We start from the raw sequence: 21,083 nt of genomic DNA, 5'->3' as shown, positions 1-21,083 counted from the left end.
AATATGAGAAAGTACATTTTATTTGTTGAGTATAATTTAAAATGTAATAAGAAATAGGTCTTCACGTGGTCATTTTATATAAACTATTTATTCATTGAATTTTCAGAAAATGTGCTATATAGGGACATGTATCATTACCTGGATATGAAATGACCTATATTGGAATATGAGATTTTGGCCATATCGCCCAGCCCTAGTCTGGGTTTGTGAGGTCGGTTGGATGTACTGCCAAATTCTCTAAAATGACATTGGAGGCGGCTTATGGTAGAGAAATGACATTAAATTCTCTGGCAACAGATCTGGTGGACATTTCTGCAGTAGGCATGCCAATTTAATTGCATGCTTGTGTTGTGTGATAATACTGCTCATTATAGAGTGGCCTTTTATTGCCACCGGCACAAGGTAGGTCTGTGTAAAGATCACGCTGCTTCATCAGCTTGTTGATATGCAACACCGGGCAGGTGGATGATCTTGGCAAAGGAGAAATGCTCACTAACAGGGATGTAAACAAATTTGTGCACAACATTTTTTAGAAATATGCTTTTTGTGCGTATGGAAAATGTATTGGATCCTTTATTTCAGCACATGAAACATGGGGCCAACACTTTACATGTTGCGTTCATATTTTTGTTCAGTATAGAAATTTCTCTGCCATTTCCTGGTTGGCAAAATTCTAATAGTTTGCCTAATTTCAGTTTATGTGACAAAACAAGCAAGTTTAGTGTAGAAAATCATTTTACCATCTAAACCGCTGTGAAATATATTTTCCATAACCCTAAATGTTGTATTTTCAGCTGTTTGAAGCTGTTGTACAAAACAAAGTGAAAGACACCAAATGAAATGTTGGCATGGGTAGCATAGAAATAGTGCACATAGAACAGATCTACCGCTTCTTAGACTTGCTTTCAATGATGTATCTATAACTCACATTTCTATGTGAATTTGGTTGGGTCACCCAAAAGTTACATATTGCAGCTTTAATGCATTTATCCTGATTAACTAACATGTTTTCTTACCTATGCTGCTAAATAGCTAGCTAGCTAGGTTTGTTTGCCAATTTGAGGTTTAAGTTAGCCTAGCTAGCTAACTAGTAAAGATGGGACCCTGAAGACTATTCCCGAGAAAACCCTTGGTAGATCTTAGTACTACACTTTACATGGTTCTGAATGAATTATCTTCATATACAACAGCGTCCTTGTGTCTTTTACCACCGAATGCCAACTGTATTAGACTAGTTATTTATCTCAAACAGCTCACAGTCTCACTGTCAGAATTTAGACGTCCATGTTTGTGCAACGTCACATTTCTAAGTTGTTCCAAACGTCACATTTCAAAGTGTTTAAGGTTAAGCTTAGACATGAACTCTGAATGGTTACGGTTTGGGATAGGCTTCAAACAAAAATATCAAAAACAATTTGCAACCTTTGGATCTTTGGAATCAGAGAATGATGCTTAAAGCCCATCTGCCATCCCCGTCCACATTGCCCTAGCAAAACCAAAACCTACGTGAAGGTAACAGTGCTCACTGTTGCCTTTAGTGGCCGGGTACCACGTCATCTCCCGACATCAGACATGGATGGACCGTTGAACTGGCAGATTTTACTACAGTGGGCCTAATGCCTAATGAACATTCAAGGCAAATGCCTCCATCTGGTGGTGCAAAGTGAAACATCTCCCTGGTCCATACAGCTCCCCGGTCCAGGTATTGGTATGTGTAGTAAGGCTGTGTAGAAATGTAAAATATTCCTATGGAATAAAAGCGCCAATCTCTGACTGCAAATATTCAAAAGTTGGAATATTGCCATCGTACTGTTGTCATCGTACTGATATCTGATTTTGCCATCGTACATATACGACTGTTCAAAACATTTTCACATCTGGTTAGGATCCGTCCGGACGGGATACTTCCTGCAGATCAGATCAGTGTATATTAAACAACAATTGGTCAGTTCTATCCACAATCCTTGGGACGTCCCTACCTTAAACGTTTAACCCTTTACCCGTTTAAATTTCAACTTCAATGGGGCAGGGACGTCCTAAGGATCTGAAAAGCACGAACCCATGAGAATGGTATGTTTCACATCCCATCATGCATTGCGGTGTGGTGTAGCTACATTATTATTTTTAAAATACAAACTATGCACACCTCGGGTTATCGAAACGTTTTGAACACATTTCAATCATAATATATGACTATTGCACACAAATTAGCACCACACTGTACCGCGACGTTATTATGAACCGTTTCCGTGAATTGTATCTTCTGTGGTGGCTACCTTGCCTTTTTCAAGATTTGAATCAGCTTTGCGCAGTGGCAGTATCGTAGCCTATGAGGTCTATCCGAGGCGCGATTATTGCTAGTTGAAAACTTTACCCAATACCCCGCCGTGACGACTTGAAATATAGTCGGCATTGGCAATTTTTGACGGTCTCTAAGGAGACTGATATTCTTGTTGAAAGTAAAGAAGTTTGGAGATATCTCGGAGTAGTGGTAATCTTTGTCTGGATTTTATTGAATGTGCCGTTTTTTGCAGATATATTAATAAGTGTGTATTTGCATTATGAGATTTGTGTTATCTCTGCACTTCCACGAAAATACGAATTGAACGTTTTAATTACATGCAGCGTGTGGGTCTAGCCTCCCAGTTATGCTACATACATCAGAGTGATTTGTATCTAGTGGGAGTGCGAGTTTGTCCATTAGCGAACTCTGCCTCCGATTTTGGAACTAGTTCAAACTGGTATGGTTTCCCATTGATCATATTGTCTGTTTTTCCCCCGCTGTTTACCGGTAGTTGGTTTTATGTTGCTACTACTGAGTGAGAGCAGGAAAAACAAAAGTACCCCAATCGAAAATGACTCAAGTAAAGTGAAAGTCACCCACTAAAATACTACTTGAGTAAAACAAAAATATATTTTTTTAAATACATGTAATTTTCTAAAATATACTTAAGTATCAAAAGTACAACTACAAATCATTTCAAATTACTTATATTATGCAAACCAGATAGCGCGATTTTTTGTATTTACGGAAAGCCACATTCCCAACGCTCAGACATATTTTACAAATGAAGCATGTGTGTTTAGGGAGTCCGCCAGATCAGAGGCAATAGGGATGACCAAGGATGTTCTCTTTAATAAGCACGTGAATTTGACCATTTTCCTGTATTGCTAAGCGTTCAAAATGTAACGAGTACTTTTGGGTGTTAAGGATATATGTATGGAGTAAAAAGCACAATATTTTCTTATGGAATGTAGTAAAGTAAAAGTAGCCAAAAATATAAATAGTAAAGTACAGACCCCCAAAAACTACTTTAAAGTTGTTTGAATGTATTCTACAGTGGTAGATTAAAACACTGTAGAATAATGAACCAGATATTTCACCGGATGTATAAAATTGAAATGTGAAGCATCCGTTTGGCGTTTCCACTCACTACCAAATATGGTGATGCGAGGAAGCCCAGTGCCCTGCAGTGGATGTATAATTATTTTTGCCGAAATTCTGCACATTTACTAATCGATGAAGCTAGTGATGGGGAAACGAAGCTTTCCTGAAGCATTGAGCATTTCCATACAATTGTGTCGAAAATAGGTTAATTACACGAGGCTTTGATCAACATAGTGTACACTAGTGGCACCTGCTGGTCAAAATAAGCATTTTCCTATTCTACCGAAACGAATACCAGACCAATCAGGTGGTTATTCGACAAACTTGAAAATAAAAGAGAGCCGCACACTCTAGGAGCTCAGACGCAAACATTTAATTACCAACGTTTCGACGGTGGTTATTCGACAAAACACATCTTTGGAGGTCATTGATAACGTGTTTCCGATAAAGCGATACAATATCGGCACACTGCTTAACGATTTCGATGCATGACTCCGAGCTCCCGGTATCAGACGTATCATCTTATCGCCATACATTTTTATGTTTCCAAAACTACAATCAGTAAAATAGTAGACTTTACCCTTTGCCAACGTTTCTAAAAAAATAAATTTAAAAAAATGTTATTTCGGAGTGCAAGGGGGAATTGAGTTATTACACACGCGCACTGCACAGAGTCGTTCCAGCTAGAAGTAGTAAATACTTTACCGTAAGTACTGCTGTTTGGTTGGCTAGCGCAATTGAATTGTTGTCTATGATGAGTACATGTACATTATTTTATGCAATATTGAAACCTGGAGTTCTGTGATTGAGAAAATAGACATTGGACATGCTTCTACCATTTTGCACCTTAGGTATCCTCGTGTCGATAATATTGATCGCCATCATAGTTTTTAACGCATTGACCTCAATCATTACGGTACAATTATATGGTGACGTTCTTTCTGATTTCGTAGCCACAATGAAATATCATAATACGCCACTTTTTCTGTTTATAAATGTAATATTTGTAGGATTAATAGGCCGTCCTTCAGTGTACACTACTGACAGTGTAGTCAGTAGTATATATTGTAACCTAAATACCTAGCTAGCTACAGTGAGCTAGAACACAATAAGTAGCTAGCTAGATTCATCAGCCGACTGCTAGACATAGCTACCGCTAACGTTACTGGTTAGTTAGCTAGCTAGTTAAGTTACAGTGATACCGCCACGTCTTCTTAACCTCCCACTGAGCTACTGAGTGACCCTTTACAATGGCTGCTGCTAGAAAACGAACGCGATCAGGCATCGAAGATGTGAGAGACAGAAAAGCAAAGGTTATTAAAGACAGCGGTGAGAAGAGACACATCGCAGCCCTGATCCTGGCGAGGGGAGGCAGTAAGGGGATCCCCCTGAAGAATATCAAAATGCTAGCCGGTGTCCCACTCATCGGATGGGTTCTGAGAGCTGCAGTGGACTCCAAACAGTTTGACAGGTAATTCAGTTCAATCTAATAGTCAAATGTCTTTCAATCTAACTACTGTATACGGAGTTGCTTTGATAGAAGCTTGGTAGGCTAGCTACATTACAACCCACATAAAAAAATGCCAGTTTACTATGATATTAATACCATAGTATTCACTGTAGTGTATGTAGTGTATTATTTACAGTTAACTATAGTATACATATTGTAGTAAAATAACTAGTATATACTATAGTATCATGTAGTGTTTTGTGGACTGTAGTATTTACTGTAGTGTTTTTGTTTTTATATATTTGACATAGAAGTGGAGGCTTTCTCTCCTTACTAGAGACATACTAAAAGAGCTCATTTTCCATAACCTGTAGGTAGATAGGACTGGGGTGTGAACAGATAGGTCAGCACTTTACTCTTTTTTAACTGTAGGGAACTCAATACGTGTCCTATACTTGGCATGTGGGTTTCTCACTTATGGGTTTATGGAGGAGGAGAATGGGCAGGGTATATGCAAATTACTGTGGGATTTACTATAGTTAAAATGGGTAGTGTTTCTGGGGACTTTACTGTAGCATTTACTAGTGTTTTTTGCAGATACTACTGTAGTATTTACTATAGTATTCTACAGTATACTACAACATTCTCTACTAAGTACTACACATGAGCAAGGGATATACTACAGTTTATTACAGAATTATATTTTAAGTACTGTAGTATTCTATACTAAACTAGTATTTTTAAATGTGAGAAAGCATGTTGACATTCTTGTTTTGGGTGCATGGATATCATTGTTATCTGACAGTTAGTGTACTGTCTCTGAATGAACCCCCTGGTTTGGGCTTGGTCACACAAGACTGGATTGCACTGATGCAGCCTACTTGTTACAAAGCCTGAGGAATCAACTTGTTCTGTTCTTTCTCCCAGTGTGTGGGTATCAACTGACCATGATGACATTGAGAAGGTAGCCACGGCATGGGGAGCTCAGGTTCACCGCAGGAGCCCAGAGGTGTCCAAAGACTCCTCCAGCTCTCTTGACACCATCCAGGAATTCGCCCGATTAAACCCAGGTAGGGGGTGAATGTCAAGTGTATTTCCTTGATTCCTTGTGATCAGATCTTCTGCTCCAATGTGCTGTGAGAAGGAGACAAGGAGGGAGGCGTGAGGAAGATTCTCTGTGGCAACAGTGTCAACGTTGGTTATATTTTATTGTGACAGAACCACACCCTTTGTGACACTTCAACTATCTTTGTAATGACTGTTTGGCAGCACTTTGTTATAGATGTCAGCTGTTAATGTAATATATGCAGAACTTGTTTAGCCACTAGCTTGACTAAGGCTCTGGGACGGCATGTATCAAGCATCTCAGAGTAGGAATACTGATCTAGGATCAGGTCCCCCCGTCCATGTAGTCTTATTCATTGTGATCTATGAGGCAACATTTGGGTTTATCCCAATAAAGTGGGGCCCACTCCATAGCTTCAATTGACAACAGTGGCAGCATATACAAGATTATTCAAATCTCATACTGTTTCTCATATTCTTCTGGTATCTCATAGTCTGCTGTGTGTTGTCCTCCTCCAGAGGTGGATGTGATCTGTCACATCCAGGCCACGTCTCCCTGCCTGCACCCCTTCCACCTGAAGGAGGCCCTGGAGATGATCACCAAGCAGGGCTTCACGTCCGTCTTCTCCGTGGTCCGACGACACCACTTCCGCTGGCAGGAGGTGAAGAAAGGAGGTACGGGACAGCCATGTGTTATGTTTAGGACCTCACACTTATTATCAGTAAACTGGAGAGGTTCCAACAAACTTAATGTTCAGGTCTGTCAGGAGGTGAAGAAAGGAGGTACGGGACAGCCATGTGTTATGTTTAGGACCTCACACTTATTATCAGTTAACTGGAGAGGTTCCAACAAACTTAATGTTCAGGTCTGTCAGGAGGTGAAGAAAGGAGGTACGGGACAGCCATGTGTTATGTTTAGGACCTCACACTTATTATCAGTTAACTGGAGAGGTTCCAACAAACTTAATGTTCAGGTCTGTCAGGAGGTGAAGAAAGGAGGTACGGGACAGCCATGTGTTATGTTTAGGACCTCACACTTATTATCAGTTAACTGGAGAGGTTCCAACAAACTTAATGTTCAGGTCTGTCAGGAGGTGAAGAAAGGAGGTACGGGACAGCCATGTGTTATGTTTAGGACCTCACACTTATTATCAGTTAACTGGAGAGGTTCCAACAAACTTAATGTTCAGGTCTGTCAGGAGGTGAAGAAAGGAGGTACGGGACAGCCATGTGTTATGTTTAGGACCTCACAGTTAGGCATGGTTTCCTGGATACAGATGAACCCTAATGCTGGATTACAAAGCCAGATCAATGGAGAATCTCCATAGAAAATGATTTGTAGTCCAGGATTAGGCTTAATCTCTGTGGGGGAGAAACACCCCTAGGCTACTTTATAATTCCATCCCTCTAGAGTTGTGTGTGTATAAGGTAGTTGTTGTGGAATTGTTAGATTACTTGTTAGATATTACTGCACTGTCGGAACTAGAAGCACAAGCATTTCGCTACACTCGCATTAACATCTGCTAACCATGTGTATGTGACCATTAACAGCTGCTAACCATGTGTATGTGTCCATTAACAGCTGCTAACCATGTGTATGTGACCATTAACATCTGCTAACCATGTGTATGTGACCATTAACATCTGCTAACCATGTGTATGTGACCATTAACAGCTGCTAACCATGTGTATGTGTCCATTAACATCTGCTAACCATGTGTATGTGTCCATTAACATCTGCTAACCATGTGTATGTGTCCATTAACATCTGCTAACCATGTGTATGTGACCAATACAATTTGATTTGAAGTAGGGTCAGGAGTTTTTCCTGTCCACGTGACTGTATCACAATAGAGAGATGGGGGTGTGATTAAACAAGTGAGTTTGTCTCCTGACCAGGTTATAACCAGAAACCAGACTATTTCCTATCAACTCATAATGATGATGCGTTCTCTCTCCTGTTCAGGTAGTGTAGCCACCCAGCCTCTCAACCTGGATCCATCCAACAGGCCCCGGAGACAGGACTGGGATGGAGAGCTGTGTGAGAACGGATCTTTCTATTTTTCCACCAGAGCCCTTATAGAGGAAGGTGTTTTGCAGGTAACTTTCACCAGGCCCCTAAAGGGACCCATAGTCACAAAGCGCCTCAGGAAGGAGTGCTGGTCTAGGATCAGTTTTCCCTTTTCGATTGAAAGAATAGTGAGGAGACCATCTGAACTTCAACTTCTTTAATACCCTGATGCACGCAGGACAATACACACAGGGATGATAATGAGAGAATTATAAACCTGTTGATTTAATATAATAACTTATGCCATTTAGCAGATATGCCATTTTATCCACAGCAACGTAGTCATGCTTGCAGACATAAGTATGGGTGGAACCCACTACCCTGTCGTTACAAGCACCATGCTCTACCAACTGAGCTGCCGAGGACCACAGGAGAGTTCCTCCTTTAATTGTCACACAAGACTGCTACTTGATTGGTTAATATACACTGTGGGTAGGCTGAATGTAAAATATAAGTGACGTTTGTACATACAGGAGAAGATGAATCATATCTAGAAAAGGTATTCTAGAAACAGTGGTCTGGTAAGAGGCAGGGTAAACCATGGGGTTTGTCGAATAAGACCCAAACTAGTGTTCAGCTGCTTGATGAGGAACGAGTGTTCTACGTGATCTTCAACACCAGTCTGTAGGCTCTGGAAGTATATGTGAAGGGATACATTCTCTGTAAGCAAATTACATTTGAGTAATTGGTCGTCAGGTTTATATTGCAGTCTGGCCAGTCCAGCCAGCCAGCTCTTCTGTCTCGACATACATGTTGCTTTGGCCACTAAGAGTTTTCACTATTCTGCTGTTTTTAAAGTTTAAACAAGGATCGGTTCTTAAGGCCTCATCAGCCTGGTTATTAGTTGGTCATAGGTCACAGTCAATAGTTACTCAATTCATTTTTGCATGTTCAGCATAGGAGAGCCTGTAGTGTGTGTGTGTGTGTGTCTAGTCCATCCAACCTTAATCCGTGTGTGTGCGTGTGTGTGTGTGTGTGTGTGTGTGTGTGTGTGTGTAAGAGAAATTCCTCTTCATTAGTTTATTAGTAACATTCCCCAACAATAACACTCTGTATGCAGTAGTGGCTATGATATTAACAAATATCCACTTCTAACACAGCCACAATGACTAAGATGATGTGGACAGGGATCCTAGATCCTAGATACAGACCCAGATGTTTATCTCTGCTGCTGCTGCTGCTGCTGACAAAGCATATTTCCTTCCTGGGATCAATAACGTATTTATTCATTCAGCCTGACTAGAAACAACATACACACTGAGAGATGGACTGGTCTGTGATACTACTAGATATTCTATTGTCAACTGGTGTTTTGAATGCTAATAGAAATACCCTTTGTGTTGTTGTCTTTCTCAGGGGGGGAAGTGGGCTTACTATGAGATGCTGCCAGAGTACAGTGTGGATATTGATGTGGATATCGACTGGCCCGAGGCAGAACAGAGAGTACTGAGGTAGTCTGAAATCACTGACCTAGAATTTCAAGTTCACTCTCTGTTGAAGTCATTCACTCCGAACCACCTCTCTCTCTGTCTGTCTCTGTCTCTCTCTCTCTGTCTGTCTCTCTGTCTGTCTCTGTCTCTCTCTCTCTGTCTGTCTCTGTCTCTCTGTCTGTCTCTGTCTCTCTCTCTCTGTCTGTCTCTCTGTCTGTCTCTCTCTCTCTGTCTGTCTCTGTCTCTCTGTCTGTCTCTCTCTCTCTCTGTCTGTCTCTGTCTCTCTCTCTCTGTCTGTCTCTCTGTCTGTCTCTGTCTCTCTGTCTGTCTCTGTCTCTCTCTCTCTGTCTCTGTCTGTCTCTGTCTCTCTGTCTGTCTCTGTCTCTCTCTCTCTGTCTCTCTGTCTGTCTCTGTCTCTCTCTCTCTGTCTGTCTCTGTCTCTCTGTCTGTCTCTCTCTCTCTCTCTCTGTCTGTCTCTGTCTCTCTCTCTCTGTCTGTCTCTCTGTCTGTCTCTGTCTCTCTGTCTGTCTCTGTCTCTCTGTCTCTGTCTGTCTCTGTCTCTCTGTCTGTCTCTGTCTCTCTCTCTCTGTCTCTCTGTCTGTCTCTGTCTCTCTGTCTCTCTGTCTGTCTCTGTCTCTCTGTCTCTCTGTCTCTCTCTGTCTCTCTCTCTCTCTCTGTCTCTCTGTCTCTGTCTGTCTCTGTCTCTCTCTCTCTGTCTGTCTCTCTGTCTGTTTCTGTCTCTCTCTCTCTGAAAGTGTTTATTTGAATGCACTTTAAATATAATTCGATTTTGTGGTAAAGCAACACAATAAATAATGCTGTAACACAGAGGAGTGGTTGTCCAAATGTTGTCCCTGTGTGTGTTGTTCCTGTCCAGGTTTGGTTACTTTGGCCTGGACAAGCCTGAGGTGGTGCGTCTGCTGCTGTGTAACGTCTCCGGCTGTCTGACTGACGGCCGCGTCCTCATCTCTGTCTCTGGAGAGGAGATGGTCTCAGTCAACACCAGAGATACTATGGGTATCCGCATGCTGCAGAGAGAGGGAGTGGAGGTACAGATACAGAACATGTAGAACAAACACACACACTGCAGAGAGAGGGAGTGGAGGTACAGATACAGAACATGTAGAACAAACACACACACTGCAGAGAGAGGGGGTGGAGGTACAGATACAGAACATGTAGAACAAACACACACACTGCAGAGAGAGGGAGTGGAGGTACAGATACTGTACATATAGAACACACACACTGCAGAGAGAGGGAGTGGAGGTACAGATACAGAACATGTAGAACAAACACACACACTGCAGAGAGAGGGGGTGGAGGTACAGATACTGTACATATAGAACACACACACTGCAGAGAGAGGGGGTGGAGGTACAGATACTGTACATATAGAACACACACACTGCAGAGAGAGGGAGTGGAGGTACAGATACAGAACATGTAGAACAAACACACACACTGCAGAGAGAGGGGGTGGAGGTACAGATACTGTACATACAGAACATATATAACACACACACTGCAGAGAGAGGGGGTGGAGGTACAGATACTGTACATATAGAACACACACACTGCAGAGAGAGGGGGTGGAGGTACAGATACAGAACATGTAGAACAAACACACACACTGCAGAGAGAGGGGGTGGAGGTACAGATACTGTACATATAGAACACACACTGCAGAGAGAGGGGGTGGAGGTACAGATACTGTACATATAGAACACACACACTGCAGAGAGAGGGAGTGGAGGTACAGATACAGAACATGTAGAACAAACACACACACTGCAGAGAGAGGGGGTGGAGGTACAGATACTGTACATACAGAACATATAGAACACACACACTGCAGAGAGAGGGAGTGGAGATACAGATACTGTACATATAGAACACACACACTGCCGAGAAAGGGAGTGGAGGTACAGATACTGTACATACAGAACATATAGAACACACACACTGCAGAGAGAGGGGGTGGAGGTACAGATACTGTACATATAGAACACACACACTGCCGAGAAAGGGAGTGGAGGTACAGATACTGTACATATAGAACACACACTGCAGAGAGAGGGAGTGGAGGTACAGATACTGTACATATAGAACACACACTGCAGAGAGAGGGAGTGGAGGTACAGATACTGTACATATAGAACACACACACTGCCGAGAAAGGGAGTGGAGGTACAGATACTGTACATATAGAACACACACACTGCAGAGAGAGGGAGTGGAGGTACAGATACAGAACATATAGAACACACACACTGCAGAGAGAGGGAGTGGAGGTACAGATACTGTACATATAGAACACACACTGCAGAGAGAGGGAGTGGAGGTACAGATACTGTACATATAGAACACACACTGCAGAGAGAGGGAGTGGAGGTACAGATACTGTACATATAGAACACACACACTGCAGAGAGAGGGGGTGGAGGTACAGATACTGTACATATAGAACACACACTGCAGAGAGAGGGAGTGGAGGTACAGATACTGTACATATAGAACACACACACTGCAGAGAGAGGGAGTGGAGGTACAGATACTGTACATATAGAACACACACACTGCAGAGAGAGGGAGTGGAGGTACAGATACTGTACATATAGAACACACACACTGCAGAGAGAGGGAGTGGAGGTACAGATACTGTACATATAGAACACACACTGCAGAGAGAGGGAGTGGAGGTACAGATACTGTACATATAGAACACACACACTGCAGAGAGAGGGAGTGGAGGTACAGATACTGTACATATAGAACACACACACTGCAGAGAGAGGGGGTGGAGGTACAGATACTGTACATATAGAACACACACACTGCAGAGAGAGGGGGTGGAGGTACAGATACTGTACATATAGAACATATAGAACACACACTGCAGAGAGGGGGGGTGGAGGTACAGATACAGAACATGTAGAACACACACACACACTGCAGAGAGAGGGGGTGGAGGTACAGATACTGTACATATAGAACACACACACTGCAGAGAGAGGGAGTGGAGGTACAGATATTGTACAAATAGAACACACACACTGCAGAGAGAGGGAGTGGAGGTACAGATATTGTACAAATAGAACACACACACTGCAGAGAGAGGGAGTGGAGGTACAGATATTGTACAAATAGAACACACACACTGCAGAGAGAGGGAGTGGAGGTACAGATACTGTACATATAGAACACACACTGCAGAGAGAGGGAGTGGAGGTACAGATACTGTACAAACAGAACACACACACTGCAGAGAGAGGGAGTGGAGGTACAGATACTGTACATATAGAACACACACACTGCAGAGAGAGGGAGTGGAGGTACAGATACTGTACATATAGAACACACACTGCAGAGAGAGGGAGTGGAGGTACAGATACTGTACATATAGAACACACACTGCAGAGAGAGGGGGTGGAGGTACAGATACTGTACATATAGAACATATAGAACACACACACTGCAGAGAGAGGGGGTGGAGGTACAGATACTGTACATATAGAACACACACTGCAGAGAGAGGGGGTGGAGGTACAGATACTGTACATATAGAACATATAGAACACACACACTGCAGAGAGAGGGGGTGGAGGTACAGATACTGTACATATAGAACACACACACTGCAGAGAGAGGGGGTGGAGGTACAGATACTGTACATATAGAACACACACACTGCAGAGAGAGGGGGTGGAGGTACAGATACTGTACATATAGAACATATAGAACACACACACTGCAGAGAGAGGGGGTGGAGGTACAGATACTGTACAAATAGAACACACACACTGCAGAGAGAGGGGGTGGAGGTACAGATACTGTACATATAGAACACACACACTGCAGAGAGAGGGAGTGGAGGTACAGATACTGTACATATAGAACACACACACTGCAGAGAGAGGGAGTGGAGGTACAGATATTGTACAAATAGAACACACACACTGCAGAGAGAGGGAGTGGAGGTACAGATACAGAACATGTAGAACACACACACACACTGCAGAGAGAGGGGGTGGAGGTACAGATACTGTACAAATAGAACACACACACTGCAGAGAGAGGGGGTGGAGGTACAGATACTGTACATATAGAACACACACACTGCAGAGAGAGGGAGTGGAGGTACAGATACTGTACATATAGAACACACACACTGCAGAGAGAGGGAGTGGAGGTACAGATACTGTACAAATAGAACACACACACTGCAGAGAGAGGGGGTGGAGGTACAGATACTGTACATATAGAACATATAGAACACACACTGCAGAGAGGGGGAGTGGAGGTACAGATACTGTACATATAGAACACACACTGCAGAGAGAGGGAGTGGAGGTACAGATACTGTACATATAGAACACACACACTGCAGAGAGAGGGAGTGGAGGTACAGATACTGTACATATAGAACACACACACTGCAGAGAGAGGGAGTGGAGGTACAGATACTGTACATATAGAACATATAGAACACACACACTGCAGAGAGGGGGTGGAGGTACAGATACTGTACATATAGAACACACACACTGCAGAGAGAGGGGGTGGAGGTACAGATACTGTACATATAGAACATATAGAACACACACACTGCAGAGAGAGGGGGTGGAGGTACAGATACTGTACATATAGAACATATAGAACATATAGAACACACACACTGCAGAGAGAGGGAGTGGAGGTACAGATACAGAACATGTAGAACAAACACACACACTGCAGAGAGAGGGGGTGGAGGTACAGATACTGTACATATAGAACACACACACTGCAGAGAGAGGGGGTGGAGGTACAGATACTGTACATATAGAACATATAGAACACACACACTGCAGAGAGAGGGGGTGGAGGTACAGATACTGTACAAATAGAACACACACACTGCAGAGAGAGGGGGTGGAGGTACAGATACTGTACAAATAGAACACACACACTGCAGAGAGAGGGGGTGGAGGTACAGATACTGTACATATAGAACACACACTGCAGAGAGAGGGGGTGGAGGTACAGATACTGTACATATAGAACACACACACTGCAGAGAGAGGGAGTGGAGGTACAGATACTGTACAGATATAGAACATATAGAACACACACTGCAGAGAGAGGGGGTGGAGGTACAGATACAGAACATATAGAACACACACTGCAGAGAGAGGGGGTGGAGGTACAGATACAGAACATATAGAACACACACTGCAGAGAGAGGGGGTGGAGGTACAGATACTGTACATATAGAACACACACACTGCAGAGAGAGGGAGTGGAGGTACAGATACTGTACATATAGAACAAACACACACACTGCAGAGAGAGGGGGTGGAGGTACAGATACTGTACATATAGAACACACACTGCAGAGAGAGGGAGTGGAGATACAAAGATAATGTGATGAATACGGGTGATTCATTCATTGTTTTAAAAGATCACATATGATCACACAACATTTGAATGGTTTATTTCATAAATTTGACATTGCAAAGTATCAATGGCAACCGATGCTGAATTGTTTGACACATTTAACATAAATACACTATGCACAATGAAAGAACAACAACAACAACTTTAAAATGGTTGAGCAGCCTAGTCCTGTATGATTCTGGTTGAGCAGCCTAGTCATGTATGAGTCTGGTTGAGCAGCCTAGTCATGTATGAGTCTGGTTGAGCAGCCTAGTCATGTATGATTCTGGTTGAGCAGCCTAGTCATGTATGAGTCTGGTTGAGCAGCCTAGTCATGTATGATTCTGGTTGAGCAGCCTAGTCATGTATGATTCTGGTTGAGCAGCCTAGTCATGTATGAGTCTGGTTGAGCAGCCTAGTCATGTATGAGTCTGGTTGAGCAGCCTAGTCATGTATGAGTCTGGTTGAGCAGCCTAGTCATGTATGAGTCTGGTTGAGCAGCCTAGTCATGTATGAGTCTGGTTGAGCAGCCTAGTCATGTATGAGTCTGGTTGAGCAGCCTAGTCATGTATGAGTCTGGTTGAGCAGCCTAGTCATGTATGAGTCTGGTTGAGCAGCCTAGTCATGTATGAGTCTGGTTGAGCAGCCTAGTCATGTATGAGTCTGGTTGAGCAGCCTAGTCATGTATGAGTCTGGTTGAGCAGCCTAGTCATGTATGAGTCTGGTTGAGCAGCCTAGTCATGTATGAGTCTGGTTGAGCAGCCTAGTCATGTATGAGTCTGGTTGAGCAGCCTAGTCATGTATGAGTCTGGTTGAGCAGCCTAGTCATGTATGAGTCTGGTTGAGCAGCCTAGTCATGTATGAGTCTGGTTGAGCAGCCTAGTCATGTATGAGTCTGGTTGAGCAGCCTAGTCATGTATGAGTCTGGTTGAGCAGCCTAGTCATGTATGAGTCTGGTTGAGCAGCCTAGTCATGTATGAGTCTGGTTGAGCAGCCTAGTCATGTATGAGTCTGGTTGAGCAGCCTAGTCATGTATGAGTCTGGTTGAGCAGCCTAGTCATGTATGAGTCTGGTTGAGCAGCCTAGTCATGTATGAGTCTGGTTGAGCAGCCTAGTCATGTATGAGTCTGGTTGAGCAGCCTAGTCATGTATGAGTCTGGTTGAGCAGCCTAGTCATGTATGAGTCTGGTTGAGCAGCCTAGTCATGTATGAGTCTGGTTGAGCAGCCTAGTCATGTATGAGTCTGGTTGAGCAGCCTAGTCATGTATGAGTCTGGTTGAGCAGCCTAGTCATGTATGAGTCTGGTTGAGCAGCCTAGTCATGTATGAGTCTGGTTGAGCAGCCTAGTCATGTATGATTCTGGTTGAGCAGCCTAGTCATGTATGAGTCTGGTTGAGCAGCCTAGTCATGTATGAGTCTGGTTGAGCAGCCTAGTCATGTATGAGTCTGGTTGAGCAGCCTAGTCATGTATGAGTCTGGTTGAGCAGCCTAGTCATGTATGAGTCTGGTTGAGCAGCCTAGTCATGTATGAGTCTGATTGAGCAGCCTAGTCATGTATGAGTCTGGTTAAACAGCCTAGTCATGTATGAGTCTGGTTGAGCAGCCTAGTCATGTATGAGTCTGGTTGAGCAGCCTAGTCATGTATGAGTCTGGTTGAGCAGCCTAGTCATGTATGATTCTGGTTGAGCAGCCTAGTCATGTATGAGTCTGGTTGAGCAGCCTAGTCATGTATGAGTCTGGTTGAGCAGCCTAGTCATGTATGAGTCTGGTTGAGCAGCCTAGTCATGTATGAGTCTGGTTGAGCAGCCTAGTCATGTATGATTCTGGTTGAGCAGCCTAGTCATGTATGAGTCTGGTTGAGCAGCCTAGTCATGTATGAGTCTGGTTGAGCAGCCTAGTCATGTATGAGTCTGGTTGAGCAGCCTAGTCATGTATGATTCTGGTTGAGCAGCCTAGTCATGTATGAGTCTGGTTGAGCAGCCTAGTCATGTATGAGTCTGGTTGAGCAGCCTAGTCATGTATGAGTCTGGTTGAGCAGCCTAGTCATGTATGAGTCTGGTTGAGCAGCCTAGTCATGAATGCTTTCTGAATGCCTGTAAATCCACTCCACCTACTGCTGTTTTAATAACCATTAGAAAACAATCTACCTCAAGGTGTCTTGTCGTAGCTGACACCATTCTTTCTGGGCAGTGACAGTTAACCTCTCTTAACATGTTCAACTTGAAGCAGCATTAAGCTACAATAAAATAAACAAAAAACAATCCTATCATTTTACATTTTAGTCATTTAGCTGACAATCAACCAGAGCAACTTACATGAGCAAGTAGGGTTAAGTGCCTTGGTCAAGGGCACATTGACAGATTTTTCCCCTAGTAATCTCGGGTTCGGTTACTGGCCCAACGCTGTAACCCGCTAGGCTACCCGGTGTCCCTTGTTTGGCTTTGTGGCAGTATTAAAGATACAGGAAGTTAGGTAGAACCAGTTGGGTTTGCTTTGCTAAGCTCTTACCAGAACAGGATGTTTCACACCGGCTGCTCCTGCTCCTAGATTTAGACCACAGTTTATCACTGAAACCTCCGCCCATTAAACACACACACAGGATACTATTGACTCCGTCATGTGACTTTATTAGTTTGAGTTTCATCGTACCCTCTAAGAGAACACTTCTCAAATGACATCCTTCTACACATTATTGGCCCAACCGTGTTTTATTATTATTATTATTATTATTATTATTATTATTATTATTATTGGCCCAACCATGTTTTCTACTATTATTGTCTTTCTTCCAGGTGATCTTGATCTCGTCCGGTGAGGACCCTGTGACCAAGGCCCTGGCTGACAATCTATCCCAGAGGACAGGCTGCGAGGTCAGGCAGCTGGGCAAAGACATCCAGGGTGAGGTCACAGCCATGATGGACGACAAGGATCTGGACTGGAAGGAGGTCGCCTATATGGGTAAACTCACTGTTATTATCAATTAACAATTTACTGCTACTACTACTGCTACTACTACTGCTACTACTGCTACTACTGCTACTACTACTACTACTGCTACTACTGCTACTACAACTACTACTGCTACTACTACTACTACTACTGCTACTACTGCTACTACAACTACTAATAGTAGTTAGTTATATAGCACAGTTTGAAATATAGTGGAATCTCAAGGTTCTTAACCTTCTATTTTGAGTAATACTTGTGTGTTCATGTCAATCAAACATATGAAGATCTTTATTTGGAGCCCTTCTGAGATGGAAAGGTAGAACAGGTTAGATATCTCTCAGGAATGTGACCGTAGCAGCGGTGTTTGATAACCACGTATCAATGAAACTATCAGACAGTAAATGTCAACAGTAAAGTTTGAACCAGTTGAACCTGATTGTGATTGTCATGGTGACCACACTACACTCTGTTATGGAACAGTATCTGCTCATTCCGTGTTTCACTCCTCCTTATCTCTCTCGCTATCTTCTCAACCCTTCATCTCTCTCCTCTCATCCCTCTGTTCTCTCTTGCCAGGAACTGATTGTAAGTTCTTCACTCATAAATAACTTGTCTGATTAAATAGCTCCTCTATTAGTAAGGGGAGAGAGGGAGAAACTGTCTGATTAAATAGCTCCTCTATTAGTAAGGGAAGAGAGGGAGAAACTGTCTGATTAAATAGCTCCTCTATTAGTAAGGAGAGACAGGGAGGAACTGTCTGATTAAATAGCTCCTCTATTAGTAAGGAGAGACAGGGAGAAACTGTCTGATTAAATAGCTCCTCTATTAGTAAGGGGAGACAGGGAGGAACTGTCTGATTAAATAGCTCCTCTATTAGTAAGGAGAGACAGGGAGAAACTGTCTGATTTAAATAGCTCCTCTATTAGTAAGGAGAGACAGGGAGAAACTGTCTGATTAAATAGCTCCTCTATTAGTAAGGAGAGACAGGGAGAAACTGTCTGATTAAATAGCTCCTCTATTAGTAAGGGGAGAAACTGTCTGATTAAATAGCTCCTCTATTAGTAAGGAGAGACAGGGAGAAACTGTCTGATTAAATAGCTCCTCTATTAGTAAGGAGAGACAGGGAGAAACTGTCTGATTAAATAGCTCCTCTATTAGTAAGGAGAGACAGGGAGAAACTGTCTGATTAAATAGCTCCTCTATTAGTAAGGAGAGACAGGGAGAAACTGTCTGATTAAATAGCTCCTCTATTAGTAAGGGGAGAAACTGTCTGATTAAATAGCTCCTCTATTAGTAAGGAGAGACAGGGAGAAACGGTCTGATTAAATAGAGTATCTATTAGTAAGGAGAGAAAGGGAGAAACTGTGTTGTATATTTTATTCAGAGTCCAGTTTTGGTTAAGTGATCATTTGTATTTCCCCTCTGCGTGTATGCTAGGCTACAACCCGGGTATGGGCGAGGGGACGGTCTAAAGTTATACTGTTACATATGCTAGACTACCACTGCAGAACACTTCATTTGCATGCCACTGCCAGTCACTGAATATTTACAGCCAAGGTGAGAAGGGAGGTGCCAGCAGTCAAATCCTGGAGAATTTGGGATTCAATTTTAATTGAATCAAATTTAGTTGATTTCTGTAATTCAAATTCTATGATATCCCTAAGCCCAAAATCAGAAACTATATCAAAATAAATATGATTATCTTAAATCATGTCATATTTTTGCATGTTTGTGTTATGTTTTTGCAACATACTAATTAATCATCCTAAGAATACTTCAAGAACCACCTTATGGACACTTTAATAGAAACATTTCATCCCTCCATCTCTCCCTCCTACAGGTAATGATGCACCAGATGTTGACTGTCTGAACCTGGCTGGGCTGAGTGCAGTACCCCGGGACGCCCCATTGGTGGCGATCAACGCTGCTAAATACTCCTGCCACAATGCTGCAGGCCTGGGGGCTGTGAGGGAGTTTTCTGAACACATCCTGCTGCTCAAGAAGAAGGCCAAGTCTCAGATGGAACAGGACCGCATCCACAGAAATACATTCTAAACTCTAGAATGTGTTCTAAAGTCACAGAAATACATTCTAAACTCTAGAATGTGTTCTAAAGTCACATAAATACATTCTAAACTCTAGAATGTGTTCGAAAGTCACAGAAATACATTCTAAACTCTAGAATGTGTTCTAAAGTCACAGAAATACATTCTAAACTCTAGAATGTGTTCTAAAGTCACAGAGATCCATTCTAAACTCTAGAATGTGTTCTAAAGTCACAGAAATACATTCTAAACTCTAGAATGTGTTCTAAAGTCACAGAAATACATTCTAAACTCTAGAATGTGTTCTAAAGTCACATAAATACATTCTAAACTCGAATGTGTTCTAAAGTCACAAAGTCACAGAAATACATTCTAAACTCTAAAATGTGTTCTAAAGTAGGGATAGGCATTAGAAATAATATCATGACATTTTATCGGATATCCAGATAGTTTTAATCATGGACACTTGTTTGCTGTGCAGCCTGCAGGACTCGGGAGATACTGTGTGGACAGGGACCAGGGGTGTGCGACAAAGGAGGGAGAGAAAAAGTAGCCCCTGACTCGCGCTAGTTAGACACTTGTAAATGCCATAGGTTATCTATCATCCAATATGGCAGATTAAACAGCCTATACTGAAGGTTGCTCATTGTAGGCTACTCCTCATTTAATTGACTTAATTCTGTCATTTTAATTCAACTTTTCTTTCATTGCTTTGAGATCTCCCACTTCGCGTTGCTACACATGGAGCCTCTGACTGTAGTGTCAACAACAGCAAGCTAAGTGAAACCTGTGTAGGCTACTGTATGTATTTTTAAAACTATATTCACATTATTAAATGAAGAATTCCAAATGTCATGAGTGTAGAAATGTCCCATAGATCATTTTATTCCGTTAAGATGAAGCCTTGTCATTGTTGAAATAGGCCTGTGTATACGAATACTAATGTCTGTTTGAATAACTTTGCCCATTGCTAGTTTTTACAGGTTGTCAGATCAAGGTAGTTTGGGTTTTATATCGCTACAGGTTGTGTTGACAAAAATGAATGTCTTTATTTTAAATGAAGTAGTATACAGGAGGCCTTTCATTTACTTGAGATTGATTGTTTTTCTCTCCACTTTTTAATGTTCTGTCTTAATTTTGGGGGGAAAGTATTAGGATATTAACATGGAGTTGCACTGAGATTCTTGTTGTTTGGGGTGTTTACTTTTGTATTTTGCCTGCAATTTGTTTGTCAAATTATATATGATCATAAACGTAAGAAACACTT

The 21,083-nt window shown here is 42.4% G+C and overlaps 1 protein-coding gene and 1 non-coding gene across 2 annotated transcripts; both read left to right on the top strand.

The window, feature by feature from the left end:
- The first annotated feature begins 2,300 nt into the window (after positions 1–2,300).
- On the top strand, positions 2,301–2,441 carry LOC118938960 (U4 spliceosomal RNA). The gene has a single exon (XR_005036354.1). It is a non-coding gene; the product is annotated as a U4 spliceosomal RNA (small nuclear RNA).
- A 1,260-nt stretch (positions 2,442–3,701) lies between these two features.
- LOC110490643 (N-acylneuraminate cytidylyltransferase) lies at positions 3,702–21,083 on the top strand. The gene is made up of 8 exons (XM_090201110.1): positions 3,702–4,859; positions 5,766–5,908; positions 6,423–6,578; positions 7,870–8,003; positions 9,331–9,425; positions 10,282–10,453; positions 17,615–17,780; positions 19,612–21,083. Exons 1-8 carry the CDS (start codon positions 4,639–4,641, stop codon positions 19,824–19,826), a joined length of 1,302 nt encoding a protein of 433 aa, XP_090057236.1. The 5' UTR covers positions 3,702–4,638; the 3' UTR covers positions 19,827–21,083.

The sequence above is a fragment of the Oncorhynchus mykiss genome, chromosome 15 (assembly GCF_057628025.1).
Source record: "Oncorhynchus mykiss isolate SJ-2025 chromosome 15, ASM5762802v1, whole genome shotgun sequence".
Classification (NCBI taxonomy): Eukaryota; Metazoa; Chordata; class Actinopteri; order Salmoniformes; family Salmonidae; genus Oncorhynchus; species Oncorhynchus mykiss.
This window is presented reverse-complemented; position numbering and strand designations above follow the sequence as displayed.